The following is a 26,335-nucleotide window of genomic DNA, read 5'->3' on the forward strand; positions in this document are numbered from 1 at the left end:
GAAGAACGCCAACAGACTAAACTTCGCACTGTTGATGGATCGCCAGGCTCCTCGGCGGGCTTTGTCATTGTCGACCTTGTTCAAATTTGCTCCCCAGGTTCACATGCGATCGTCAGCGCACCTGTGTCGCTTTGACACGCACTCGACAGGGCGAATTGATCCCCATGTCTCGGGGATGCTTCTTGGGCATCGACGAGGATCCTCTCGAGCGGCCACACGGACACAACGTACGTCCCTTGGAAACGATGTACGAGGACGTTGGCAGGCTCGGCGGCATTGCAACATCGAGCCTCGACAAACAGCCAGCCGGCGCGGTACCCGTACCTTGACAACCAGAACGTGTCTGACCAATGCCACAATTATGGCGAGTCGGACCACCTTTCCAAAGGAATGCCTCAAGCCAATAAGATGCCAGAACTGCCACGGCCTCCACCATACTGCGAAAGGTTGCCAAGGTCTAAAGGGCCTACGACTCGCCGTAAAGGTTTTTTGGTGAGGGGGTAATACCTCATTGAATGCCTATTTTATAATCCTAGAGGCATACCTGGGCATTATCTTGATCTCCGTCCGCTATTGCCGTTACAGAAACAACCCAGTTATAGATCTTGGTGGCGATTCGTGATGGTAGCGGCGAGACGAGGCAGGCTTCGGCAACATTAATGATTTGAATGTGATTTGTTTTAACTATATACAGCAAATCTTGAAGAGAACCTGAAAGCAACAAACCCCGTCATCCCCGTCATGAATCACAGCCGATATCGTTCACATCTCGTGAACTCATTCTCAGGTCACAACGACCCCGCCGCATGCCCCCCTATACGTCATAAACTTCGTCTCGGAACCAATCACACACACTGGTAATACCAAGCATTCACGGTCGAGCACGACGAGCCGGCTACACATGCCGTGGCCCCGGTCCATCCGCTGCCGCCGCATTGCCCGTACTTGGTCTGGACGCTCGTTGGCGCCGGTGTAGGGGTCGTGGTGGCTGTCATTGCCGGAGCAGTGGTGCTTGTCGAGAGCGTGGTGCTCTTGACACTCGTGCTGCTCGTGGTCGGGGTGACCACGACTGCCGAGGAGGTGGTGACGACACCGCTTCCACTCCCGGGGACTGTCGCACTGCTGGTCGCAGTGATGGACGAGAGGCTCAGGGCAACATTGCTGGCGCCAGCGATCAAAGTCGGCCCCGGGATCGGGTAGATGATCGGGCTGGTGTAGGGGTTGAACAAGATTCCCGAAGCCGTGGCACCGTACAGCGCGGTGCCGGGCGTGCCGCTGGGCACGTTGGTGCCGGATCCTGTCACCTGCAGGTTGAAGCACTGCGGGTACGCCTGCGCGCCGTTGACCTGGTTTCCACCGTGCAGCGCGATGATCTCGTGTCGCAGCACGTAGTTTCCGGGCTTGAGGGTCGCCGGGATCTGCACCAACCAGCTGTTGCTGTTGTCGGTCAGCAACTCAGAGCCCCATTTGCTCTTGGCCGTATCGTAGCCGACGGCGTCGATCTTGAAGAACTGCAGCGCTGTCTTGTCGACCGTCTCGCAGTTGCCGTTGCACGCCGCGAGGTAGTCGATGACGGGCCCAACATGGCTCTCAGGCCAGACGGGAGTCCACACGATGCTAATCTTGTCGCCTGCCGCCACAGTAGCATGACCGCCGCCAGGTGTCGCGCCCTTGTGGCAGATGATGTCGGGTCCGCCAAAGGAGTTGGGCTCGATGAAGCCGTTGTCTAGGTTGTTCGCGGTCCAGCCGACCACCTTTGGCGGCGAGCTCTGGTAGGGGAAGGATCCCGGGTCATAGTTTTGGTAGTACACGCCGTTCGCGATTATGTGGCTCACATGGCCATGCGCTACCACAAGAGCGGCGCCGGCCAAGGAGGCGAGGAGAACAGTAGACTTGGGAGACATATTCTAACTATGCTCGAGTTCGGTTGGGATGGCGGCCGTCGAGGTCTGAAGGCGGCTTGATATACACATATACAAGGACCTTAGAAAGAACGAAGACGACAACGACAACATCTTATACTTCACGGGATGTCACGCAGGCGTGCTGCGAAACTTTTGTGGCAGCATCCTACAGTCAGGGGATTGCCACCCGAATCCAAGCATCGTTGCAATCCGAGGACGCAGTATGGAGGGGAAGTGGGATAGCGGGCCGGCTGGGATACATGGGACCTGAGAATCCATCAGATATTCGATCCTGACCGGCGACACCGCAATGAGGCAGGTGATGGAAAGAGACTTTGGCTGGTCACCTGGTGACAGCAACGATGGCGAGAGTCCAAGTTTGTGGAGTAAACCGAGTGGGTTCAGCCTTTGGCGTTCCTGAACCCAGTAATTTCACCATCTAATGACGCCCTTCTGCCATTCCGGACGACGGTAGCATTTGTCCCGGATGCACCAGCCCACATGAGGAAATATCGGATAGCTTTCCGCCTTGTGTCCATCAGTTCCCCGGGAAGCAATCTCGCTGAGCCGGGCGTCTAGGGCTCGAAGCAGGACGTGATTGGCGAAAGCCGCGAGGCGAGTCGCGTGCAAAAACATGGAATCCAGGGAACGGGGAACAGTGAGCTCTGTGTTTGATTCGGAGGCATCTTCCGGGCCGCGTTGGGAAGGCCAAGCGGCGCTACGAGGACCAAGACGGGTCCGCCACGCCGCATCCATTGTGGGGGCATGCAACAGTGCTTGGAATTGCTCCTGTGCTCCTGTGACTGTGGTTCGGTACCGATGCAGCCCATTTTAGGCAAAACGAACCAACTTTGTAAGCGAACTTGGCAAGCCGATGCCAGCGGAGACTCAGTCACTTGTTTTGTAGTTGAACAAGGCAGTTAGATAAGGCCGGGTGCATTGTCATTTGTATGGCACTGCTGTTCATTAGTGCCTGTCCCAGTCCCAAGGTTCATGCAATTTCTGACAGGCGTTTTAATACCGACTCGCAGATGCATACCGGTAGTGCTGTGGGTTTCAATTTCGGCTGTTGGGGTCTATGACATTGACGAGAGGTGCGGGTGCAATATGGACGCGGCATCTCGAACAGGAAGTGGCAAGTAAGGCAACCTGGAAAGTTCCATGTTGGTCAAGGTGTAAATCAGCTCTGAGGAGATACGTTAGTTCTGTTGGGGGCAATCTTAACGTCTTTCTCTCAAGAGGAAAGAACGACCGCCCTGGCGCTTTCAGGTTAGTTTGGGCATAAAAGCGTGCGTCACACAAATTCTAGACCTATAATCTTGGCAACTTTTGCCGCTGTCTCCCAGTTTAGTAGCAGTTGAGTTGTTCATGTGAGCTAGAAATCGTTCTAGTAGTTCCCGCCATCCGAGCCTTTCTCAGTTGTGATGGCTTCGAAATCCGAGGGTACGGCAACCCAGCGCGACTTCCACCATTCCAAGTCCTTTCCCCGCAGGATCAGGCCCGCCGCGATATCACCACATGGATGTGATACATTCACGGGATTGGCGATCTCCTCGTGCCGAAAGAAACTCAGTCCCATTCCTAGCCAAATCGAAAGCTATCTCAGCTGAGGCTGCAAATACACCCAGTCTTTGAAAGAAGATCGCGCGTCTTCATCCACTTTCAACTATCCGGATTACCGGATCGGATCACACTTCCTAGCTAGTATGGCAGGTAATGTACTCCATCGGTCAAGTATTATTGTTGTCAGATGAAAAGCGACGCCAAGTTTAGTCGACCAAGCTCACAGCCATATATGGTATGCCTTAGAGATCCCAACTACAAAGACAAGGAGCTTTTACCACAGACTTTGGTAGGTGCCATACATAATCTAGACCAGCCTGGCAGTCAGATATTCCAAACAACATCCCCCTCGAGTGTCGTGATATCCTCCGCATTCGACACACAAGAACTAGCCTCGCTGCTCGCAGGCTGCCTGTTTCGCGGTAGCAGATCCATGACCATACCTCTAACAGCTAATTATACTCCCCAGCAATGAGAAGCTCGAAGCGGCTTTCCAGCCCGGCTCGAATGACTCGGAGGCTGCTTCGTCCTTGGAGGGTAAATCGGCTGCTGACATGTCCTACAGCGAAGGAAGGCAACTAAATATGCCTTGCAGAGCGTCCACGACGGCCCAAAGAGCTTGCTGCCACACGTCTCCCAGCCTCTCCCACCAAGGCCAATGTTGCCAACAGCGCGGCGCCAGGAAAAGCGGTGACGCCTACCAAGGTCATGAATGCCTTGTGAAAGGGAAAGCGCAGCAAGAATGCACATCAGTAGGCCAGGGAATGTCACAACGAAGCAATACACGACGCGCTGTTGATCCGTAGCCAGCCCCCCTTCGCCGCCAGATGAATGGTATCTGGCGAGTAAACCTGGCCCTCCGGCCCTTCCCTTACGCCTCGATAGTTCTCCACGGGCATGGATACAATGCGGTACCCTGACGATGCGGAAGGCACAAGAGCAACTTCCATTAGTTGACGACGTGATTAGTACGGGTGTGCGCTCTGCGCTGAGCCGGTTATAGCATTTCCTATCGTCTAATTAAATTATGTATAACGTGATTGTATAGCGAGCGCGCATGTATAGCGAGCGCGCACTTTTCCTACCCCAATTGAACTATTATACGAAATACCAACACCACAAAGGAAAAAAATTAATAGAAACTACTCAGAATCTAATTACTCATCCATTTTCGCATCCTCCTTGCATGTACGAGAGTTGTGTCCTATTTTGCCGCAATTACTACAGTGTCGTAAACCTGTTGCGTTGCTCCTCGTACGACCACCCCTCGATCGCTTTTCCTTCTCTACCAATGCATGCGTATCCATTTGGGCCAAAATATCACTCGCTTCTTCCATAGTTAATGGTCCTCCTGCCCGGATACGACTTTTTTTTAGCTCTCCGGCGTTTGCTCAATGCTGCATTTGCTTCCTCAAGCTCTCGCACGCGCGCCTTCATCAACACTATCTCGTGCATAACCTTTGTCGTACCCTTTACAATCTGATCAAGGCCCTCAATAATCGGGGTGGGTGAACTGCCTTGATGTCTAGCAATACGATCCTTGATGTGTATTGACTGTAGAGAGGCTTCGGTAGCATTTTGTGGCGTTTGAGAGACCCAACTATTGTACGAGGCCTCGGGGGGCCCAGTAGGTGTTGGCGTACGAAGCTTGATATCTAGCCCGGAAATGACCTTCTCTGGGTCGAATGGAATAAGGCCTGCCCCTCGAAAACCTCCTTGTACGTTTTCGGGTTCAAATGTCGCGTGGAATGCGTTGAAGAAGGCGAGAAAGAAGTCGGGCTTAGTGATATGGTGAATATGGTTGCGCATCAACTTCTCAATTTCCTTGCCGTACGACCGCTTCAATACACTAAAACACCCGATATCAAGAGGCTGAAGTAGATGTGATGAGTGCGGAGGCACACAAAGCGTAATGATGTTATTTTCTTTGCAATAGTCCTCAAATTCGGCCGAATGGTGGCTCTCATGCCCGTCAAGGATTAGGAGTCGCTTTCCACCTATCGTACGGCGGCAAGAGTGTTGGTCAAAGTGTTTAATCCAATCAAGACCAACCCGGTTATTCGTCCAACCAGTTTTTGAGAGATCCACTACCCAGTCGGATGGGAAAGGGCTATCGCGATACCAACTCTCGAGGTGGACTTTGCCCGCAACCACTATATACGGAGGGATAGTATCACCACCCGACCGTACGGCCTGAATCACGGTAGCCCATTCCCGATTACCAGGCTGGATCTTCTTCACCTTCGCACGGCCGTCGGACGAGGTAACAACAAGTGTTGACGAGATCTGGTCCATCGTAAACCCAGTCTCGTCAAAGTTCCAGATATCCGACTCGAGAATCCCATATTTCGCAATTGTATTACGAACACGGTCAAACCACGCGCCAATTATCTTTGGATCTTCGCATTTAGCTCTTTGGTAGTCGTACGGACGCGTCCAACGCATCTTGAGCTCTGGTTGTCGTCGTACGAAGTTTGCAGCCCAGCGTGGTCCGACGCGTGACGCGTTACGCGTCGCGCGTAGCAAATTGGCCATATCTTCTATTATACCGTATCCTGGTGAAAATCCTTGCTCGTATAGGTCGAGAGCCCTTCGTATGATAACCTGCTCTTCAAGGGGGTCAAGATTCCGCGAATTGGCAATAATTTCTGCTCGAGGGAGGATTCCGTTCGAACGCCGCTCAAGTGTTCTTCGTGGTACGGAATATCGGGCTGCAGCAGTTGCAAGGCGAAGATTCTTATCGCGTTGCATAGCTTGAAGGGCAAGCTGTATTTGTGCTTCATTTCGTACGGCGGGCATGTTTTATCGTGGAGAAATTTACGATGTTTTGCGATAGTTCAATTGGGGTGGGAAAAGTGCGCGCTCGCTATATATGCGCGCTCGCTATGCAATTACGTTATGTATCCCAGATATCTCGCCAACTTCCAAATTTTCAAGCCATGTATAAGCATCAGTATTTCTTCAAGCCCCAAGCGGGGATGGTTTGTCTTGTTCTCTATCAAGCCTCTAACACCGACAACAGGCGCGGCTTGGAATGGCGGGTCTCTTCCTATCAAGCTGCCCAGCATCTCCAGCGCAGCAGCATTTCCAACTAATTGCGGAGACCAAGGCTGTCTTCGACAGACCGCCTATATAAACGTAGCGGTGTGCCGATGGTCCCATCACCTCCGCCGGTTTGGAGCCCACCCTGCGTGGTAACGGCCGACGGCGAGGTCTAGGAATGCGGATCAAGCTGAAGGTACCAGGACCTGTCAGATTGCAAGCCATCATAACTGTCTCCAAATCAAGGAGCCGGTAATGTGTCTTGGTCTCTGGCCCAAATGGCCAACGTCGGGTCCGTAGTCGCCGGGCACGTCCTTCGGCACCGGGGCGTCTCATTTCGGTTGCGGTACAGCATCAGACCATTTGGTTTCCCAAGTGGCGCGAACAAGCGGCTAATCTCGAAATAGCGAAACCTCAACCACGCATCCCTATATCGTGTATCTGTTGAGCTGGGTCTTCAGCCGCGAGTAGCCGCCAGTCTTGTACTTCCGGATCATCCGGGTGATGAGCCAGCCCGCCAGGGAGATGCTGCTGACCAGGAGCAATACAAAGAGGAAAAGATGATCGCCAATCATCAAGAAGAGGTAGTTGTCCCAATTGATCCACGTGCCGCCGCGCTCCTGGGTGAAGTAGACCCAGGGATCCTCGCCGGCGCGATCGTCCATCATGAGCCGATACAGCCGGTGCTCAATGTCGGGGTTCTCGCTGACCTTGGGGAGGAGAGAGTGGTATTCCTGCCAGATGGCCGACACAAACCACTGGCCGCTCGCGTAGCTGATGGTGACGTAGGGGAAGAACCAGTTGTAGTCCCAAGGCATCAGCGACAGTGTGAGGCGGTTCCAGAATGGGTGGTTCGGTCGCGAGGCAAGGACATTATTGCTCAAGGCGCCGCGGCCAGGTTCGGTAATCCACGTAGGATAGTACAGGAGAGGCGTCAGATCCGTCTTGCAACCCTACAGCGTGAAAAGTGTCAGCAGAAATGCCAGGGAGCCGGAGCCACACGAGATGGGGCCGTATTCAGACGCTAGGTATTACGTACATTGTCGAGATCGAGGTAGATACCGCCGTAATGCAAAAGGATAAAGTAGCGGACTGCATCGACCCTCTGCACGGGATATCGGTAGCCGTCGTATGTGTGGAGGAACCAGGCATATTCCCTCTCGATGAAATCGCGCGACGATTTCTCGGTCCAGAGCTTTAGGAGGCAGGGCAAACTGTCAGCGACTTGCGACAAAGCACTTCTCGTCGCATGCAACGGGTAGACTCTGGCGCCTGCGTGGTACGAGACGGGTGCAGGAGCGTTGAACGGGCAGGAGCGTGCTTACCGTGTAGTTGAAGTCGGGGTTCGCCTTGATGCACGTCTGACGGACCTTGTCCCAGTCGTCGGGTAGCACTTCGTTACCGGGGTCGTGCCAGTTGTGGAAAACCTGGTGGATGAGCTTGGGGATGAGCTGAGGGCGCGAATCCCCTGAGGCGTTGTAGGCGTTTGCGACTTCGGGTTGCGAGATGGGAATGCCCGCGTGGTTCATGAAGATCTGCTTGAAAACGAGCCCGCGCGAAATCACATAGCAGATGCCCGTTAGCAGGGCAATGCCCCAAAAGACAAACGAGACCCTGATGGAGAGGCGCATCGTTACGGTGCTCCTGGTCGGCAACCCGGAGGACGGACGCGGTATCGTAGGAGGCAAGAAATTGATGACGGGAGATGGACGGCGCTCCGATGCAGCCGCAGCCGTTATTTCACTTGGGTTAGGTCCGCGGCTTGACAAAGGGACCGCGCGCGTCCCAACCAAATTTCCCAGCCAGGGTCCCGTCGGGTTTCTTGGCGGGACCAGGGTTTCCTGGCGCAATGACGGCCCAAAAAAGCTCCGTGTCTCCGTTATGGGCCCGAACGGATCTGGATGCAGAACGGCCCGCAAAGAATCCCTTCTTTTTGACTTTCCATCGCAGAACAGCCCGATGTTTCAATGCTCCCGTGAATGTTTCAGATTATGATTCGTTATCAGCTTGATGTATAACAAGAAGCTTACCGACGTCTTTAGTAACATAGGTGGTTGCTAGTCAGTATCTTGGTACGATATTGGATGGCAGTTGCTTTCTCACTACTACTAATTTTCGCCGAAGTGTTTTTGGTAATGGGGCTGACTGAGGTCCCTCAGTGATCTCGGGGCAAACACACTTGAAGCAAGAAGCAACAAAGAAGAATAGGGGAGCTAAGTCTCGTATGCCGTAATTGTCTGGATTTGGCATGTCAAAGTTCTTGCTTGCTCCAGTTGTCTGTCTCGCCCTGCCAGCGATCATTAGGTTCTCCAACGCTTGCATTACCTTGTGCACTTATGGAGATCTCCCCGCGGTAACAGGCCCCACTCTTCGCACCTGCCACCTTTTCTCTAGCTTCAACTCCAGCTTCAACCCCACTTCAAAATCTGCTGTAAGGGTTGTTTTGTGAACATGAATCTTTAGGAAGGCCTGAACACAAAAAAGGGCCTCGCTGCCGCTGGGAACCTTAGATGCCCAGCTAACCGAGTTCTCGATATCACGAAGCAGCCAGAACAGTCGGGAACCTAAATCTAGGCCTACATATGTAAAATACACGGAAGCACCCTGTCCAAAAATGGGAAATATCTTCTTGCTCCGTTTAAAAAATCCCAAACGTTCGGCATCAATGTAGAATCGTCGCCCGGATGAGCGCCAAAAGTATTTGTTACTAACACGAGTCTTAGTGGCTATCCCTTCCAGTCAACCAGGTTCGGCTATGTTTTGTTAACTCTGTCCAATCCCTCGCTCTTCTTCGCAGTTCTAACGAGCTCGTTAGGTTCTGCAGCAGGAATCCGGATCTCACGCTTCATCACCCGAAAAGTTAACACACCGAGGGCAAAACATGGGTAGAGTCGCCAAGACCGTCGGACAACCACTGTCCGCAGTCCAAAAGGCAGGTATGAAAAGACTACAAAACCGGCCGCTCGATGCGCAAGAACGAGGCCGTGGTCGATACTACACCACCACCGAGGTCTTCACCGCCGAGGGGCTAGCGGTTCAACAGGAAGTCCAGGTACCCCTGGCGATATGAGCAGGTCGTTGACGAGGAGGCCAACTGGCGGGGGACGTGGGTGCTGGAGGTCAAAGACCTGATTGGCATGGAGCTGGGCAAGGCTGCCGTCAAGGGTTAATCAACGGGATTACGAGACTAGCTCAAGGAAAAAGAAATTGCCGTCCGGGCCGCATAAGAAGGAGGTGTCGTCCAAGCCGCACAAGAAAGAGTCGCACAAGAAAGAGTCGCACAAGAAAGTGGCCAGCTCGATTCCTGGAACTTGAGCTCTTGCCGGCGATGAACCTGCCATATTCGCAAGTCTACTGAGGCATCAGTCGCCGGGCAACATAGAGCGTCCATGGTGTGAGCAGTTCTGAGAGGTTGCCGAATCTGATCATGAGATGGTTGCCTACCTAATTATCTAGGATCTAGGATCTGGGGTTTGAAAGGCTCAAAAGCGCCAACTGCATGGAGAGGGCCAACAGTGTGAAAGCTCTGAGCAGGGTGAAGAGCCTGAGACTTGCCAAATTGGAAGATGAGGGGACCATGAGTACCATGAGACATTGCAAACGAGAGAGAGCTCAATGACCAAAGTAGGATTCGTAGATGACTAATTATCGCCTGGCACCCTTGAGAATGTCACATCCGCTTGCTTCTTTCTCGGAGGTATTTCCAATCAAATAAAGACCACTTCAAGTTTGCCATAACCGAATTGACGGAATGACACTGCCGAGCGGCATTCGTAGTATCCACTTCCTGGGAGGAGAAGATCCAATGTACCCACTAGAATCGTATTCAAGAACCTCGCCCGGCTAGCTCAATCGGTAGAGCGTGAGACTCTTAATCTCAAGGTTGTGGGTTCGACCCCCACGTCGGGCTCAATTCCCGGCGGCGAGTTCCCCTTTTCTTTTGTCTCTATAGCAGAAGAATTTTTTTTCTTTTCCTTTTTACTGTCGTTATTGTGTGGTTCAACACTGTGGGAGTTCACTCACAGAACTCTTTTCCTTCTCTTTTAATAAAAAAAGAAAAGAAAACGCCGTAGCTATTACGCCGTTCGGTGTTGAGCGTCGTATCCCCTCCCTTACGTTCGTCTCACGCTTTGCTTTGATCTAGTATAAATAGATAATAAATAGGTTATTAATCTTATCTCGTTATTATTTAATTCTCCTTGCCTACGCATCGGTTAATTCTCCTTCTAACTACCGCTTCCAATGGCCGCATATTGATGATTTACTCACCCTCAACTATCTAGTACTACACTAATCTAGAGAATATCCAAGATCTTACCATGTCAAGTTGTGACAAAGCCATGCAGAGACTCTCTAATTTGCCACATCTCCCATTAAACACATTTCGCAGAGTCGGCAAAGTTGCTAAACGGGTAACAAAGAATCTGTAGGTACTGTCAATTGTACTCCTACGAGTAACTTGTTTGTGCTATTCATATGTAAACATGTTTTCGGTAACCGTGACACAGCGGCTCTGTTTCAGCCGCATTCTCCACACTGCTTTGAAAGTGTTCCGCGGGTAGAGTTGAAAAGACGTCAAGGCTTTAGATGCCGCCAATCTCGGGGGTGAGATGAATGCCTATTCGAGTCTTGCCATGGTTGATCGACAACCTGGCGGTGAGACGTTCTTTTCTTTTCCTTTCTTCATTGCTAATAATTGGCATTCGTAGCTCGTCTGTTGTTTGCCTCATTCTTAATACGGGAAGCAGTTCATCTCAAGCTTCTTGACGCGTGGCTCATTGAATCCAGACTGCACGTGCTCTGCCTCATGCCCGACAGTCATCCACGGGCTGACGCGGCATTGGTTGCCGAACTTGGGGCTCCAGGCCCACGCCATGCAGACCTTTGAGTGTGTCTTGCACTTCTTGGCGCACTCATCGGCAGTTTTCACGCCGTACCAAACGGTAGAAACCGTGCTCGGGTCGCCCGTCTCCGGGTCACCAACGTGGTCCCAGTTCTGGCGGACAGTCTGGACCCCACTGCGCCACGGCGCTGGCGCTCTGAACATTTCCCACAGGTCGATCCAGAGGACAGGTTTCTTGACATCCTGGTAGAGCTTGCCGGTGGCAACCATTTCCTTGGGCGAGTGCAGGCTGTGGAACGACAGGATGGGAGAGCAGAAGCGGTCGGCACGGATCTTGCTGAGGCGCGGAGTCTCGCCGCTGAACAGGTGGCTCCATCTCTCGTCGAGAAATACGCCCGTCCTTATCAGCGTCCTCGCGAGCAACCGGTCGCCCCACGGTTCCGACAGAGTCTCGGAGTGGGCCCTCGAGACCACCGGCTGGTTTTTGAGAAGGAGGTTTCGCATGGTTTTGTGCGAGAGGATAATGGCAGACCCCCCATGAGCAAATCGGGCGCTGAAACTACCGACGACATTACCGAGGTAGTAGGGGTGTTCGGCGTCGAGCTGGCTCAGAAACTGCTTCAGCGAGGGCTGGATAAGATACGTGTCGTCGTCGACGAGGATAAACCACTTTTTGTATGGGAACTTTGCATATGCGAGTTCAAGAGCCGAGATGAACTGTCCGCGCAGTCAGAACAAGATGGTCAGTATTTTCAAGGGGGTAATCAAAATTCTTACCTTCAGAGCATCTAGCTCCCATCCAGAGGACTTGGCAAGCTCAAGACTATGCTCTTTATCCCCGCTCTCAATAGCCGCAGTAAGCTCCTGGTACTTGATGACCCGCGGGTGCATCTGTTGGTTTGACAGGACCTTTTGGCTCAACGTCTGATTCACCACGTCGTGGACGGGCAGCTCTTGGCCGCGGTACACGAAGTGCTTGTGCGGCTGAGATGTATAGTCGCCGACAAGAAGAAAGTCGTGGAGTTCGCTCTTGTCGCTCAGAGACTCAAACCAAGCCTGCACCCTCTGCTGTGTGCCGTAGCCGGTCTTGACGATGACGAGGGCGTCCTCTCTCAGGTTGATGGGTCGCCTAGGTGGGGCGAAGACCCAGTTCTCACTTGGCCGGCCACCCAGGGCTGCTTGTATCCTCTTGACATTGAATCGGATGGCCAGGCGGATGGTGTTGTCGTATGGCAGACACAGCCATGCGAAGAGCAGACCGCCGATGGTGACGTATAGCAGGGTCCGGAGGCGCACGTGCAAGCGGTGCCGCGTCCGCCGCCACAGAAAAGACGGCAACCTAAAGAGCATCTCCGCGGAAGATACGGACTCGGCGGGGTGTGGAATGCCTCCGGTGGTTTGGGCAATAATGGGAAAAGGGGGTCAGGAACGACCGGGCTGGTCCTGGAGAGTGAGACGACCTGAGCCGTCAAAACCCAGGATGCGCCGGCGTCACAGCAGTGTCCCACAAAATTTCAGGCACATCTTCTGCGCGGGAGAAGCGCGCCAAGGGCAAATTGCAGTTTCTTGGGGATGGCCGATTATCAGGGACACTAAATATTTCGAGGGAGGAGGTGTTTGTCTGCGAGATGGCCATGCCTGCACGTGCCCCGTTGTGAGCTTGCAGATACATGTCCCAGTGGAGAGAAAGAATGTGGAAAAAGGAAAAAGTGAAGGAAGGGCAGCCACATCGCCCTGACCCGCGTCGGTGGTTGGCCCGACCTCACAAGTGTCTTACGTTGGCTTGCGCCTTGTTTGTGCCGCCTGCATGTGCCTGCGCCTGCGCCTGTGGAGGGAGGAGCATCACTGCAATTGCCCACCCTATGGTAAGCTCAATTCCGAATTGTCTTGCGCGGCGCGCTCTTGCTTTGCCGTCTGTGCCGTGTAAGTTCCAGGGTTAGGGTTCGCGCCCCCTCAATTGCTGCGTGTGGCGGGCTGCATTTTACCTGCACAGTAACTGCCACAAGGTACCAGTAATGTTCAAGGTCTCGTACTCAAAATCTCAGACCGAGGAATAGATGAAATATGACTAAGGATCCAAGGCAAGAGTGACGACAGGTCTTCGGCTTCCCTCCCCTGCCAGCCACTGTTTACTTCTAAAGCCAAAACTTCCGACTTTGCTGGTTCAGGGGACCCTTCACTTGATTCGCCAAGTTTGGTAAAAATCCACTTCCGTTCCTTGCAACCCTGTCAGACAGACTCTTGTAATTGCACTACCGATGACACCCAAGACGGTCTCCTATCCCTTGGTCTTATTATTGTACTTGATGATCAACCTCCACGTTGTGTTGGGGATGGCTGTTACCAGCTTCATTCAATGAATTGTTACGGTAATGGGTCACAAATCAGCTTTCCAAACAGCAATGCTCTGTTTTCCCCGTCAGCTAATCAATTCAACTTGAGCCACTATCATGCAGCAAAAAAGTATATTAAGCACGACATCGAGCTATCGTTTCACTGCGCCAGGGACGATGCCCAGATGCCGTGCTTCCGGCACCGCCCAGAATTTGACAAGGCACCTAACTTCACAGCCTAGAGCCAACCTCTAGCCGAGAGAGATTTACCACCGACATCGAAGACAGCCTAGGTCTCCGTGGCTGCCGGCGCGGGTGGCACGCCAACCGTGATGTCGGCGGTTCCACTGGAGTCCTGGCCCTCGATGGCAACAATCATGTAGTTCTGCTTGCCCATCTTTAAGCCAGCCGCCTCCCAGGCCTTGAAGTGGTTGCCGGTATTCACAGTTCCGCCGATCTTGTTCTCGGAGCGGATGGACCAGTACTGGGCAAAGGTGGCGGTGCCCTGGATGGACGGCTTGTTGACTCTCTGCTTGGTCATGATCTCGTACGAGCCGCCGTCGCTCGTGAAGTTGCCCTTCATCTTGGCCTCGGACGTGTTGGACGGCTTGTGCGTGCCGTACGCCTCGATGATGTAGTACTCGACGAGCGGGTTGGTCATCCACCCGTAGATGCTTAGGTAGCCGTTGCCCACGGGCTCAAACGAGCCCGAGTACGTCACCTCCCTGGATTCAAAACAAATAAGCTTCTATAATTAAGGGGAAATGAATCGACAGAGAGAGATAGTAATTACCTTGCGCCGCCCGTGCTCCCTAGAGTTGGACGCAGTTAGCACTGGCGACTACAATATGTAGAGGCATTCACGTAGAATAGAGCAGCAGACTCAGACTTACAGCCTTTCCCAATCACAAAGTTGCCCTTGTCCCCAGACCACTTGACGCTGAATTTCCCGTCGGCGCCATTCTTTGTGGTGAGCTTGGGCTTGCCGTCGCTCCAGGACGACCAGAAGTAGTTCGCCGAGGGAGCGGCAACGACTCCCAGCCCGCTTGCCCAGAGGCAAAGAACAAGAATGGCAAAAGAGAGCATGGCGGCGGCAGCCACAAATAGGCAACTAGGTAGCTTAGTGTTTGCAATATGCCACGGGCTTTCTGTATCGCGTCCCTGGCCGTGTCGGGGCGAGCCGGGAGGGGACAACCGACGAGCCCGCTCAGCCATCTATGCTTTATATCTGCAAGCAGACAGCGGACAGTAGACACGCCCCGGTGCTGCTGAGCCAGCCAGAGCGCTGAGGACCGACATCCGTTATTCCGGGACCGTTGCAGGCTTTGGGAGGCTCGAGGCCAACTGCCGAGGTGGCAGCAGCCACCCACCCGGCTCCAATCTCTATATAAATCCTTTATTGATGCCTCGAGCTCGGGCGTGTGGGGTATGGGGAATCCATGTTTGTGCTTTAGACGACTACAGCGAGGCAGAGTCAGCTGGCCACCCAAAGGGGAGCGTGGCTTTAAGCGGCAGCGGCCTGCCCTGACCCGTCCATTGGCCAGGGCGGCGGCGTGCTTGGCTGCGGACCGGTAGTGATTGGCGGCGCAATATCTGAAACTCGCCGGGTAATATGTAGCACGAGTATCGACAGCTAGATAGGTGTAGGCTTGGCCCGCCGCCAAAGTGGATTAGCTGGGGTGCAGCCAAATTTCCCCGATGGCTAATGATTATTTCTATAAGTACCGTGCTTGGCTCGCCCTGCTTGACAGGCGTCTTGCCGTCGAATGCAACGTCCGTCCGCCACCCCGTCGACCATCTTTGCTAGCAGCCCCCCTCTGCTGCCACCAGGGCCAAGAAGATCGAGTTGCATGCCTTCCTGGTTAATGACGGTATTGTCTTGGCTGCCATGTAGCTCGGGCTCTCGCCGATCAAGCCATATCCCCGGTGGTGTGCGGCTCTTCCTTGGCAGTCAGAGCATCGGGCAACAAGTGCCCGAAGTGAATGGACATGATGCCTCCATCTTCCAACGCAGAGACTCGGCGGTTTGTTCTAGAAGCCGCAATATTGACATCGACGGCCGGTCACAGCGGCATCTACCTCGGAATTCCCGTTGTCTTCAAGATTGAATTCCTCTCTCTCTATGGGGAAGGGGGGCGAAGGAAATCATAGCGTTGAGCTGCAGAAAACAATTAACTGACAGATCTCATGGCGATGGGGAACGGTAGGTATAAGCAAATAGCTTGTCTTGCTCACACACTGTTTTGTCTCGTCACCTGTCAATCGATACCAATTAAAATTTACCAGTCTAATTGATTCCCGGGCCAATCTTGACGTGCAACTGCTGGTCGCTCATTCAAGTGAGAATATTAATTTCAAATATGTTAACTAATTAGCTGCAAAAGGAAAAGTAAAGAAAGAAGGAAAGAAAGAAGGAAAGAGGGAAAGAAATAAATAAATAAATAAATAAATAAATAAATAAATAAATAAATAAATAAATAAATAAATAAATAAATAAATAAATAAATAAATAAATAAATAAATAAATAAATAAATAAATAAATAAATAAATAAATAAATAAATAAATAAATAAATAAATAAATAAATAAATAAATAAATAAATAAAGAAAGAGAGAAAGAAAGAAAGAAACAATGCAAAAGTTCACACAATTAATATCAAATGGCGCACAGCTGAGAAGCTGAATGGCCGAGTCCCTGCCAGCCACAGCATGACTAGAAATCCCAAGCCGGCACCCGTGGCGCTCAATCTACAAATCACCTCATCTCTCTCTCAACAGTGAACAGCGAACCGCCGACTTAGCCGGACAAATCTTCAGCAATTGACCAGCCCCAAGCCCTGCATCGTCCCATTGACATCTGCATCTCATTAACTTCTTACTATCAATTGACCTAAACGGGCTAAGCTTTGGTTGCAGTGATGGTCCGATCAATCACGTGAGTCAGTCATTCGATTTCCAATCCAATCTCTCCCTCTTAATCTCAAAAAAAAGCGATTGCCAAGATTTCCATCCGCGCCATCCGACGATAACGAAACTTGAAAATTTTCACATTTCTCACCAACCAGAGACTGAAAAGAGACTGGAAAGGGGTGATTGAATCAGTTTGGAAACACAAACTATTTTTGTCAACATGGGACACCACAACCGCCACTTCGCCGGCGATCCCACGGCGCTGAGCGGTGCCTATGGACCGCCAACCAGCACGGCGAAGTAAGCCAAGCAGACAGCGGGAGCACCCGGTCCCGGGCCGTGTGGCGCAGCAAGGCTGACATTTTGGACAGTTTCTGCGAAGAAGACTATGTCGTCACTCGCTATCTTGCCGAGTTTATCAATGCGCTGACGAATCTCGCCTATGGTATGTGGATGGCATTCAAATCTCAGAGACCAGCCTCAGACCTGGCCTGACCTCCCGGTTCGAGACCGGGGGGGGGGGGGTTGATTTTTATCTGGAACTCTGGATATGCGTGACCTGTAATCACTCAGCACTGACTGACATGGGACCCATCAGTATACTTTGCCCTCCGCTACATGTACGGCCCGGGCAGCCGGGGTCTGCTGTCACCCAGGTGGGACTTCATGTCGGCGTCGCTGCTGGTGCTGGGCGGGTGCAGCTTCCTGTTCCACGCGACGCTACGGCACTACATGCAGTTCGCCGACGAGCTGTCGATGCTGGGCGTGACGTGGTCGGTGCTGCAGGGCACCATGCCGGTGCGGCACTCGCCGACCAACGCGCGGCTCATCTCGGCCGGCCTGGCCCTCTTCAACCCGCTCTTCTCGGCCTTTTACGTCTGGACTGGCGAGATCATCTACCACTACACGGCCTTCGGCGCCATGATCGTCCTCATCACCCTGCGCGGCATCTACCTGTTCTACTACCTGGAGCCGGCCTTCCCCGAGGCCAAGCGCCGCTCGTGGCGGTTCAGGGGGTGGCGCGCCCTGTTCGCTTTCGTCTTTGGCTACGTCCTCTGGAACATCGACCTTGAGTTCTGCGCCGAGCTTAGGGACCTCAGGGAGCACGTCGGCCTGCCCTGGGCCTGGCTGCTGGAGCTGCACGGGTGGTGGCACGTGCTGACCGCCATCGGCGCCAGCCAGTTCATGGACATTGTCAGGGAGATGCACCAGGAGCTGAGCAGCGAGAAGGAGGAATAGCGGTTCCAGCAATAGTGATGCATGTCAAGTCTCTAAATACCTAGAACCCGACTCGCCTTCCGTCCCAGTACATACGCTACAACTGTCAACACATCATAACTCTCGACCCATCCGAGACTACTCATTCATATGTACGACCGATGAGAGCCTAGAGTTTGCATATATTTCCCATGCTTTAATTTAGACTAGAGTTTCTTCTCAGTTGCAGTTCGATAGGCCAGTTTCATTTATGCTTGACTGTTCCGTCACATCAATGACACTGATCACTTGATTCATGTTGATCATTTACAGAATTCTGCGCAAATTGACGTTGTCATGGGCCTCCTCACTGCTATTACCGCCGAATACTTGTTGTAGTTTGAGGATGACGCTGTTAGATGCCATTTGGGACACAAAGACAAATAAGTGGGTAATACAGGTTAGATTTGTGAGTAGTCTGTTCATTATTTCATTCAGCCAGAACGTCGAACGCCCTACTTAGGTCAGAACAACTACATAAAAGATGTCGACTTAGCCGCAAGCGTCAACAGGTCGGTGCTGAAGAAAGAGACGAAACTTTCCAGTGATGATATAGCGCCATGTCCTAGTTTCACAGCCATCCTAAAACAGGAGAGCAAAAAAGATCCCAACGGCCCACCCCCTCAAGTTCCAAATCTATGACTACTCCAACTCCCCAACAAAAGCAACCGACCACTCGTTACAAATCTGTTCTAGGGCGCTTAGTATCGGTGGCCTCGTCGTGTCCGTTGGCTCCATTGGCCATTTCCTCATCGTCGTCGCGGCTGTGGATGACGCCAGCGCCGTCACCCAGCTCTCCGCTGACGCCCTCGCCTCCAATCCAATTGCCGTCCTCATCAAAAAACTCGCTCACGTTCTCTGATGTGATCCAGCCTCCGCTTCCGGGCATGGGGGGAGGTAGGTCCCCGTTGCCGGCGCCCATATAAACGCCCGAACATCCCTCCACAACCTCGGGTCCGTCCTCGAAGATGATGCGGTCGCCGTCGTCATCGCTACTGCCGTCGTCCGAGTCGGGGTTCAAGTTGGAGCAGTCGGTGATGGCGCTGAACAGTCGCGAGACCTCCGTGGGCGACTGGTCGGTGTTGCCGATCACAGTCAGGGCCATCGTGGCATTGGTGGAGGGGATAATTGTGAGGTCGATCGTCTCGAAGTCGTCGTCGGTGGCGCCACCGTCCGAGAGTTCCAGCTGGAGGTACAGCGAAGGGAACTTGTTCTCGCCCGATCCGAGCGTCTTGATCGCGTGGATGCTGACTAAGGGGTATGGGACTGAGAGACCAGACTCGGCGGCGGAACAGAAAATGGTGAGGTTACTTTAGATTGGGAAGAAAGAGATGGGAGTGGCTGTCAGCTTGAGGCTCGAGAAACGAGAACTGGGCAGGGGTGCGGGCAGGGGCATGCATGGGTGTGCGCGAGCAAGGGGATTTAGGGAGACCGGGTTATTTTTAGAGAAAAGCAGCCCATACCGGGAATCGACAAAGATGTCGACTTTCTGCTCGACGGTTTCCTCGGAAGACTCATCTAGAGTGCTGCTCTCTGGGGCAGTGGGCGCGGATGAGAAATCTGCAGGGAAAAAGGGCAGATGGCCCAGCTGCGACCGCGGGATCCAAGCCTTTGCGCCCGTCGCATGGTAGTAAAGAACAGGCTTTCCTCCGTAGAACGTCTCGGGCGTCTGCTCAAGATGCTCGGAAAGCGTCTTGAAGTCGCCCAGAGACGGCGACGAGCGAATTATCGAGGGCAGCATCTTCGAGATTTGTGCTTTGTACTGTTTTGTGTTTCGAGGTACAGAAACGGGAGTCGCAGATCGCTGCATGTAGACATTATTTGGGCTTTGGGGAAATTTTAGTGGGGTGAGCTTCCTGGGTGAGCTTCCTTATCGGCCTTATCGCGGGTGCCTGCAACCCCACAAGAGCTTTCAAGTCACTCGAACCCCGCCACCCGCAAGCGAGTGACAACAACCTTGCAGAATCCGTGCAGAGGACACCAATTCATCGACAAGCTCCTTGAATGTCAATCAGAACACCCTCACATTTGCTCAGCAGCCTTTCACCATGCACGACAATCGTACGACCCCGGCTCTCTTCTACCCCATGGTTACACCTTGCTGACAAAATCCCAATCTGCAGGTTCCCACCCGCTGCTTCAGCAGGTCCCGCTGACCGTGTCGCCCTTTGTAAACCTCCCGACCGCCACGACGCTGCCCTACACATACAAGAACATGCCCAACACGCTGCCGCCGTCAGCGTCGGGGATAGTGGCTGCCGCCGACGTTGGCGGGTCGTCGTCGTCGTCGTCGTCAGGGGTGCCCGGCGCAGACGGCTCGGCGCGGCCCAAGTACGTGGTGTCGTCGTCAGGGCACGCGGCGCATCCCGACGACATCATCGCGTCGTGCCGCGCGCTAGCGGCACACGTGGCCAAGCTGCAGGCCGAGACCGAGGCCGAGCTGCGGGCTCTAGACGAGCGGATCCGCGCGCGCGAGCTGGCCGAGAAGCGCCGCCTGGCGCCGGGCTGGCTCGACAGCGACGCGCGGCTGCTCGAGCCCGAGCGCGCTGCGAACAATGCCACGCCGGTGCCGGCTCTAGCGCCAGGCCCGCCTTCTTCGTCGTCGCTGTGGGGCCGCGAGCTTGCGGCTGGCGAAGACACTGCCATGGCCGGTGTCTCGCAACAGCAGCAGCATCATTACCACACGCCGGGCCAGTTTGCTCCCATGCCAGGCTTTGGGCAGGAGGGGCACGGCCCCGGCGGCGCGAGCGAGATGGCGGTGCCCGATGAGGGAGAGGAACTTGATCGCGCTTTTGGGGTGTTAACACTGGGACAGAGATGATGGCGAAGAGCAATGATCTTGAGCTGGGAGCGCCATGCCTGTGAGAATGGAGTTTATTGTTTTCTGGCCTTATCATTACGGATTCAGTCTTGTCCTCGGAAAATGTGCATTTACACAGCTTTGATTTTGTATTCCCAAGGCCGGAAGCCTTTGTTTATATAGTATTTGTATTGGAGTGATGCGGTAGCGCTGCCACTCTCACCGCTCCGTGGTTCCTTTTCCTTCACTACGTTTGTTACGGCCTTCGGCTCATCAGGTATTTTAGGCCTGGGAAGGAACCTATATGGGGGGAAACAGCGTCAGTGTCTTAGGAAGTACCGCATCACTAGATAAACAACGATATGACTACAGCTTGTGACAGGGCTTTAGTATTAACTCATATGGAAGAAAAGGTAACCGTCCTTGGAAGACAGGAGTCAATGTCGTTAGAACAGGAAAATGGCCTCAGTCGCTCGAACTTGGTTGTGGCCAGCTTTGGCTTTATTGTGGCCCCAATTATTCCCAACCCACAACTGAGCCAGCCAAAACCTGATAAAGTATGATCTACCTCCCGTACAGCACGGAAGGTCCATAGTTTAGATGGACCTGGACGCGGTGCATGTTGGGCGACAATGACACGCAGCAGTCTTGCAGCAAAACTAGGCCCGAATACACCTAACCCACTGCCTCGCAGCGCCACTCTCCGGCCCCGCATAAGCTTTCCGCCCCCCACAGTCAACCGTCCGAAGCGCACCTCGCAATTCCGTCAACGGAGGACTCGGGCTACGACGAACACCTCGATTGCCCGGCCGTGTGCACCATACCACAACAAGACAGCCGCGTCGTCAAACCGGAAACATGGACATTACAAACCCCCGTCGTATCCTAGCGGTCTCGCTGGCCGACTCTACTCACCACCTCAGCCGCGTCATCAGAGGTTAGTGCGGGGTCTTATTAACTATTCTTTCATTATTTCCCACTTTCTTTCTCTTCGTCTTCTTGTCTTGAGATATAACATTCAGTTCATTCTGGGTCAAGTTTCCATGAGTTATCTAGCTTGTGTGTGCTCATGTGTCCCCTGTATTATGGGCATTGGCGCGAGTCTAGAATTATATCTCGTTCTCTTTCCTGTGCCTTTTTTTTCTTTTCTTCAACATCTCGGACGTGGCTTGGAAATAGACGACAATCCTATTCGTAAAACTAACGAGTGTGGTTATCTCTTTACGCGACTTGCTCTTTCGTCATTCGCGTGTCATACAACAACAATCTAGCTGACTTTCCACTTGGACATGTTGTGTGTCCAGGAGAAAGATATACATCTCGGATTGAGTGCAGGGGGCTGAATTCTCTTTACTGACAAATAAACATGTAGACTTGACCGGCTCTACCCCGGAACCCGCAACAGGAGAAGTAGTAGCAGTAGCAGAAGAAGCAGAAGCAGAGGCAGAGGCTGCAACGGCGTCCCTCGCCGGCACCACACACAACCTCGCCCTGTCGACGCCATACTACACGGCCCAGGTGCCCATCTGGCTCGACGTCGTCGCCGCCCCAGCCGACTGGGCCGCGTCGTTCCTCTCACCCGAGGCGCGCGAGGTGCTCGCCGTGCTGGGCGGCGTAGTCGTCGTTTTCGGCCTCCCGTCGTCCTCCCCACCGTCGTCGTCGTCGTCCGAGTCGGCTGCCCAGACCAAGGAGCTGATCGCCCACGTCGGTCGCGTCGTGCGCGAGGGCCTCGGCGGGTGGGACTGGGATGGCGTCTCCCTCGGCATCGGCGTCGGCGACCTCGACGACGGCGACCTCGACGCGCTGGATGAGTGGGAGGACTGCTGCACCGAGTGGGGGCTGGAGTTTGTCCACGCCCGCGCCACTCCCGCTGCGACTCCTGCTGTTCCTGCTGGCGGCGGAGCTAGCGGCCAGCGCAACGAGTTCGGCGAGAAGATGGGCATCCCCCGCGTGCTTGAGGCGCTGCAGGTGAACGACTGGTCCGGCGCAGATTCTTTCGGCGACGATGACGGCGAGGAGGATTATGCGGAAGCCAAAATCTTGTCAAAAGGAAAGAGCGGAGACAAGCTTTCAGCAGGGCGACGCGAAGACACAGACGAGGACGACGAGTCCGACCCGGACAAGCTAGACTTTGGCTTTGACCGGGAGGACTTTGTGGGGCTGAGGAAGGCCATACTAGCTGGAGGCGGGGATGGGGACAGCGGGGACGATGAGGCACTGGTGATACCAGAAACTAGCAGCGGGGGTGCGGCGGTGGAGAAAGCTTCGCCAACAGACGTCAAAGACGAGGGCAAAGAGGGGGACGGGGACGAGAAGTTAGGAGACGAGGACGTCCAGAAGCTGGAGCGCATGATGCGAAAGCTGCAGGCCGTGAGAGGCATGAGTGCCGGTATGCCGGAGGAGCAGCGCAAGCGCATGGCGAAGAAGGCAGTGACCGAGGTAATGAAGGAGCTGTGATGAATATACTACTGCTTTCCGCCGGGTACTGGCTTTTTTTTCGTGACCAACTTCAATCTAAGTACCCAAAATTAGGTGGCCAGAAGCCGCATGACACGTGTTTGCGGTACGCTAAGCTGCCATCTACCCATTTTCGACCCTACCCAGGAGAAAATTCAAAGTCTTTGCATAAAGCAGATTTAGTTACGCTATTAGGGGGAAAAGAAGTGACTATGAGCAAAGGAGGAATATAGCAAGAAGCAACCGTCCGGTCCTGGCCAGGTAGCGAGCCGGTGTGGTCGAGACTACGGATATGTATGGAATGGCCAAAGGGCCTCCCTAGCTCGCTAGCTGGGTAAGTCATCTCTTTTTCTTTTTTCTTTTCTTTTTACCTCTCTTGGCCAGCTTTCCCTGCCCATGCTGTAGATCTCACCATCGGTGCCAAAAATAGAAGGCCGCTTCACGAGTGTTTGCCCTGTGTGGATTGGTCCCGCTGCCCCAAGACACATAAAAAAAGGGGCGAAAGGGGGACAGGGATAGCTGGGTTCTGGATGGCAGGCAGCATTGCTGGCCCTGATATATCTACCAAGTACATACATCTGAAGTGGGACATCGTGAGGAGTGGGGAATAGTTGTTCGGATCAGCGTCATCCACTCCCCCCTTTTACAGAAGCTCGGCTGTTTTCTTAGTTCTAGTACGCACGCGACAGGTCCGCCAATGCGAAGAAAAGTTCGTTGTCTTTTGTCCTTTTTTCTTTCTTTCCCTGTGTGCATGGCTCGCATGACTTGTTGTGGCTGGCGCGACTTGGGGTAGATCGTCAGATCTGGGGTGGTGGTCATAGAAGGACGCTCCTATCGGCAGGGGGGCACCTGGGAATCGCTCAGAATGGGAGACGGTTTCAGAGTCGGGCTCAGCCGCGCAATTTTCTCGTCTCGCCCAATCAATGTAACCTAGGGCGGAGGTCTGGGGCATGTCCCGACGAGAGAGGAAGGGTTCTGGGCTTTGTAGAGAAGCCTTCCAGAAAAGGCTTCCAGGTAGTTACGGATCTAAAAAAAAAAAGGCGTGAGGATATGACACTGACGAGCCAGGGACATCCCCTTACTAGTATATGGAATAGTACCCCGGGACGACCCCCGATGGCATGGCCCCGCCTCCACACCCGAGTTCCTCCCGATTTTCAGATTTTCTTTCCTTTTTTATCTTTTTATCTTTCTCGGAAGCTAGTCCCGAGTATCAAGAGGCTCAGTGCGCCGCACCCCAGAAACCGACCGTTAAATGATTTTCTTGTCAGTGCCCGGACGTGCCACGGTATTTTGATGCATGATCCGCACTGACATTCATACACCTGGTCGTTGCGCGATACAAGGATAAGGCTGCGCGCAAAGTCAAAACACACTCTTGAAGTGCTGGCTGGCTACCCTACTTGGTACTTGAGCCCTCGAGGACTCAGCTGATATGTGAACTGCGAGCCATGATCGAGAAAAGGGCGAATTACGCATCTGATTGATCCGGAACATTCTTCAAAGCTAGCAGCTAGTCGAGAAGAAGCGTCAAGCTTCTGGCCACTGATATTGAACAAGGCTGTCTGCCCGAAAGGGAGAAAGCTCAAGGTGGGAGGTGGTTTTCGTCAACGCACTGTACCGAGTGTGTCCGCACTTGTGACCACTTGTTTATCTCGACATGCGGTGTGAGGATCTCTCGTTCTCCTATGGCGACGCAGAACGGGGAATTGTCTGGCTTCATTGACCATGGCCGGCCAGGAGTGAGGGTGTGCAGGCAGGGTGGTTCTCGGAGCCGAAGCCGGAAGTGGAACGTGGAACGTGGAACTGTGAAGAGAAGAACATCGATCTAGCCTCTGGTGCACACCATTCCCGAGGCCACATGCCTCTTGGGCTTGTATTCTGGTAATTATCATGCGCATCGCTGGGTCCAATGGCCTTGCTCGGTGATGTAGAACGATGGTATTGTTCCAAGTCTGGAGTTCCAGGTGGTTTTGAGGGCTGCCCGGAGCGCCACCGAATGTGTCAACTACCGAGACCTCGGTCACCAATTGGTTGCAGGGGAGGCAAGCCCCCAGTGGCAGGCCGTCAAGCCGCCTGGCCGCCAGCAGCCAATCCACGTCGATAACCCGTCAACTTAACCACATGGCTCTTGCCGTTCGTGCGGACATCAGGTCCGCGTTGCCCCCTCCCGCTCTTTCCAGCACGCCCAGAAAAAAAAAGGTGGTCGCCGCTCGGTGTCGATTCGAGGCCCTTGGGTAACCTTTGAGCTTTGCCCTCCCTTCTCCGCTTCCGCTCTGCCCGGGTTTGCATGAACAACAGATGGGCTTGGGCCAATCATGCGGCGGGCGGTGTGGGAGCTCGGACGCTTTAGGTTGGGTCCAGCGCATGAACGATAACCGCTCTCCTGGCGTTCAACTGGACCCCACGGCCCACGCGCGTCTTGCCGCGTTCAAACACGGGCGGATCGTCAACAGTGGGAATTCCACCTGGGCAATCCCAGCCGGGCAGCACCTTATCCTTATTATGCTCCTCACCTCAGGGCTGGCTGCCGCACACGTCGACGACAATCTCTGCAAAACGCGGGGTGGCACAATGGTCTACCACTAGGTACGTGTAACTGCCGCGGCGGTGCAAAGACGTCTGACGAGAAACATGGAATCGTCATGGCCTGCCTGGCCTGCCATGCCCAGGTTACGTGCCCCCTGACTCGCCAAGGGGTGGCCAGGGGGGCAGGGGCGATCTCGTGCCCCCCTTCGCCTGGTCAGGGCTTCCTAACGGCTCGACAGGGGATCAGGATTTGCATGGAAAGCATGGGCTGCCGATTTACGCGTGCACGCAAAAAAAGATCAGACGGATTTTTTTTCCGTCTCTCACGCCAAAAAAAAAGAGAAGAGAGGAGCGACCAGGTTCGGGAGCGATCGCCTGCTAACCTATTTTGAGGCGCCCGAAACCGCTGGGCCAATGGCGTGCATCCCCGTAGAAAGGGCGGTTCAGGGGTAAAGTGGAGAAATGCGAGCCTGGCCCACTCCACCTTTCTCCATACGTACCCAGGGGAAGAAGGTTCAGGTCGAGAAAGCCCACAGTGCGCAGACTGGCAGGGCTGTTGGCCGCCCTCTCCGCTCCCCCCTTTTACTTAAGCAACGGAGTAGCTGGTCAGCCAATAAACTTGTCGCGGCGGCGTGGTGGCGAGGAGGCCCAACTGAGCTGACCACAAACAAAACTCAGAGAGGAGGAAGGGGGGTAA

At 53.7% G+C, this 26,335-nt stretch overlaps 9 protein-coding genes and 1 non-coding gene across 10 annotated transcripts; 4 read left to right on the top strand and 6 right to left on the bottom strand.

Annotated features, from left to right (window-relative positions):
• Positions 1-845: 845 nt before the first annotated feature.
• On the bottom strand, positions 846-1,904 carry B0T26DRAFT_639261 (glycosyl hydrolase family 61-domain-containing protein; the record flags this gene model as incomplete). The annotated part of the gene is made up of 1 exon (XM_060437118.1): positions 846-1,904. One exon carries the CDS (start codon positions 1,902-1,904, stop codon positions 846-848), a length of 1,059 nt encoding a protein of 352 aa, XP_060300696.1.
• A 4,697-nt stretch (positions 1,905-6,601) lies between these two features.
• B0T26DRAFT_146820 (nucleotide-diphospho-sugar transferase) lies at positions 6,602-8,287 on the bottom strand. Its single transcript, XM_060433441.1, has 3 exons — positions 7,835-8,287; positions 7,549-7,704; positions 6,602-7,462 (listed from the first exon to the last, which is right to left on the bottom strand). The coding sequence occupies exons 1-3, from the start codon at positions 8,138-8,140 to the stop codon at positions 6,938-6,940; spliced, it is 987 nt and encodes a 328-aa protein (XP_060300697.1). The 5' UTR covers positions 8,141-8,287; the 3' UTR covers positions 6,602-6,937.
• Positions 8,288-8,949: 662 nt separating this feature from the next.
• On the bottom strand, positions 8,950-10,229 carry B0T26DRAFT_695861 (uncharacterized protein; the record flags this gene model as incomplete). The annotated part of the gene is made up of 2 exons (XM_060441320.1): positions 9,325-10,229; positions 8,950-9,256 (listed from the first exon to the last, which is right to left on the bottom strand). A coding segment is annotated over exon 1 (199 nt), but the record flags the coding sequence as incomplete, so codon positions are not given.
• Positions 10,230-10,346: 117 nt separating this feature from the next.
• On the top strand, positions 10,347-10,419 carry B0T26DRAFT_t53. The gene has a single exon. It is a non-coding gene; the product is annotated as a tRNA-Lys (tRNA).
• A 603-nt stretch (positions 10,420-11,022) lies between these two features.
• B0T26DRAFT_146874 (uncharacterized protein) lies at positions 11,023-12,823 on the bottom strand. The gene is made up of 2 exons (XM_060433442.1): positions 12,130-12,823; positions 11,023-12,069 (listed from the first exon to the last, which is right to left on the bottom strand). The coding sequence occupies exons 1-2, from the start codon at positions 12,700-12,702 to the stop codon at positions 11,242-11,244; spliced, it is 1,401 nt and encodes a 466-aa protein (XP_060300699.1). The 5' UTR covers positions 12,703-12,823; the 3' UTR covers positions 11,023-11,241.
• A 907-nt stretch (positions 12,824-13,730) lies between these two features.
• Positions 13,731-14,771, bottom strand: B0T26DRAFT_799740 (concanavalin A-like lectin/glucanase domain-containing protein; the record flags this gene model as incomplete). Its single annotated transcript, XM_060446983.1, has 3 exons — positions 13,731-14,410; positions 14,479-14,497; positions 14,579-14,771. 3 exons carry the CDS (start codon positions 14,769-14,771, stop codon positions 13,975-13,977), a joined length of 648 nt encoding a protein of 215 aa, XP_060300700.1. The 3' UTR covers positions 13,731-13,974.
• A 2,044-nt stretch (positions 14,772-16,815) lies between these two features.
• On the top strand, positions 16,816-17,834 carry B0T26DRAFT_738389 (ceramidase; the record flags this gene model as incomplete). The annotated part of the gene is made up of 3 exons (XM_060443589.1): positions 16,816-16,895; positions 16,967-17,040; positions 17,194-17,834. 3 exons carry the CDS (start codon positions 16,816-16,818, stop codon positions 17,832-17,834), a joined length of 795 nt encoding a protein of 264 aa, XP_060300701.1.
• Positions 17,835-18,423: 589 nt separating this feature from the next.
• Positions 18,424-19,712, bottom strand: B0T26DRAFT_146918 (regulator of volume decrease after cellular swelling-domain-containing protein). The gene is made up of 2 exons (XM_060433443.1): positions 19,316-19,712; positions 18,424-19,162 (listed from the first exon to the last, which is right to left on the bottom strand). Exons 1-2 carry the CDS (start codon positions 19,660-19,662, stop codon positions 18,532-18,534), a joined length of 978 nt encoding a protein of 325 aa, XP_060300702.1. The 5' UTR covers positions 19,663-19,712; the 3' UTR covers positions 18,424-18,531.
• Positions 19,713-19,900: 188 nt separating this feature from the next.
• B0T26DRAFT_738390 (uncharacterized protein) lies at positions 19,901-20,673 on the top strand (the record flags this gene model as incomplete). The annotated part of the gene is made up of 2 exons (XM_060443590.1): positions 19,901-19,913; positions 19,976-20,673. The coding sequence occupies 2 exons, from the start codon at positions 19,901-19,903 to the stop codon at positions 20,671-20,673; spliced, it is 711 nt and encodes a 236-aa protein (XP_060300703.1).
• Positions 20,674-21,406: 733 nt separating this feature from the next.
• On the top strand, positions 21,407-23,296 carry B0T26DRAFT_695875 (alpha and gamma adaptin binding protein p34-domain-containing protein). Its single transcript, XM_060441321.1, has 2 exons — positions 21,407-21,589; positions 22,025-23,296. The coding sequence occupies exons 1-2, from the start codon at positions 21,511-21,513 to the stop codon at positions 23,107-23,109; spliced, it is 1,164 nt and encodes a 387-aa protein (XP_060300704.1). The 5' UTR covers positions 21,407-21,510; the 3' UTR covers positions 23,110-23,296.
• The last annotated feature ends 3,039 nt before the right edge of the window (positions 23,297-26,335 follow it).

The sequence above is a fragment of the Lasiosphaeria miniovina genome (genome assembly GCF_030549165.1).
Source record: "Lasiosphaeria miniovina strain SMH2392-1A chromosome Unknown B0T26scaffold_2, whole genome shotgun sequence".
NCBI classification, from domain to species: Eukaryota; Fungi; Ascomycota; class Sordariomycetes; order Sordariales; family Lasiosphaeriaceae; genus Lasiosphaeria; species Lasiosphaeria miniovina.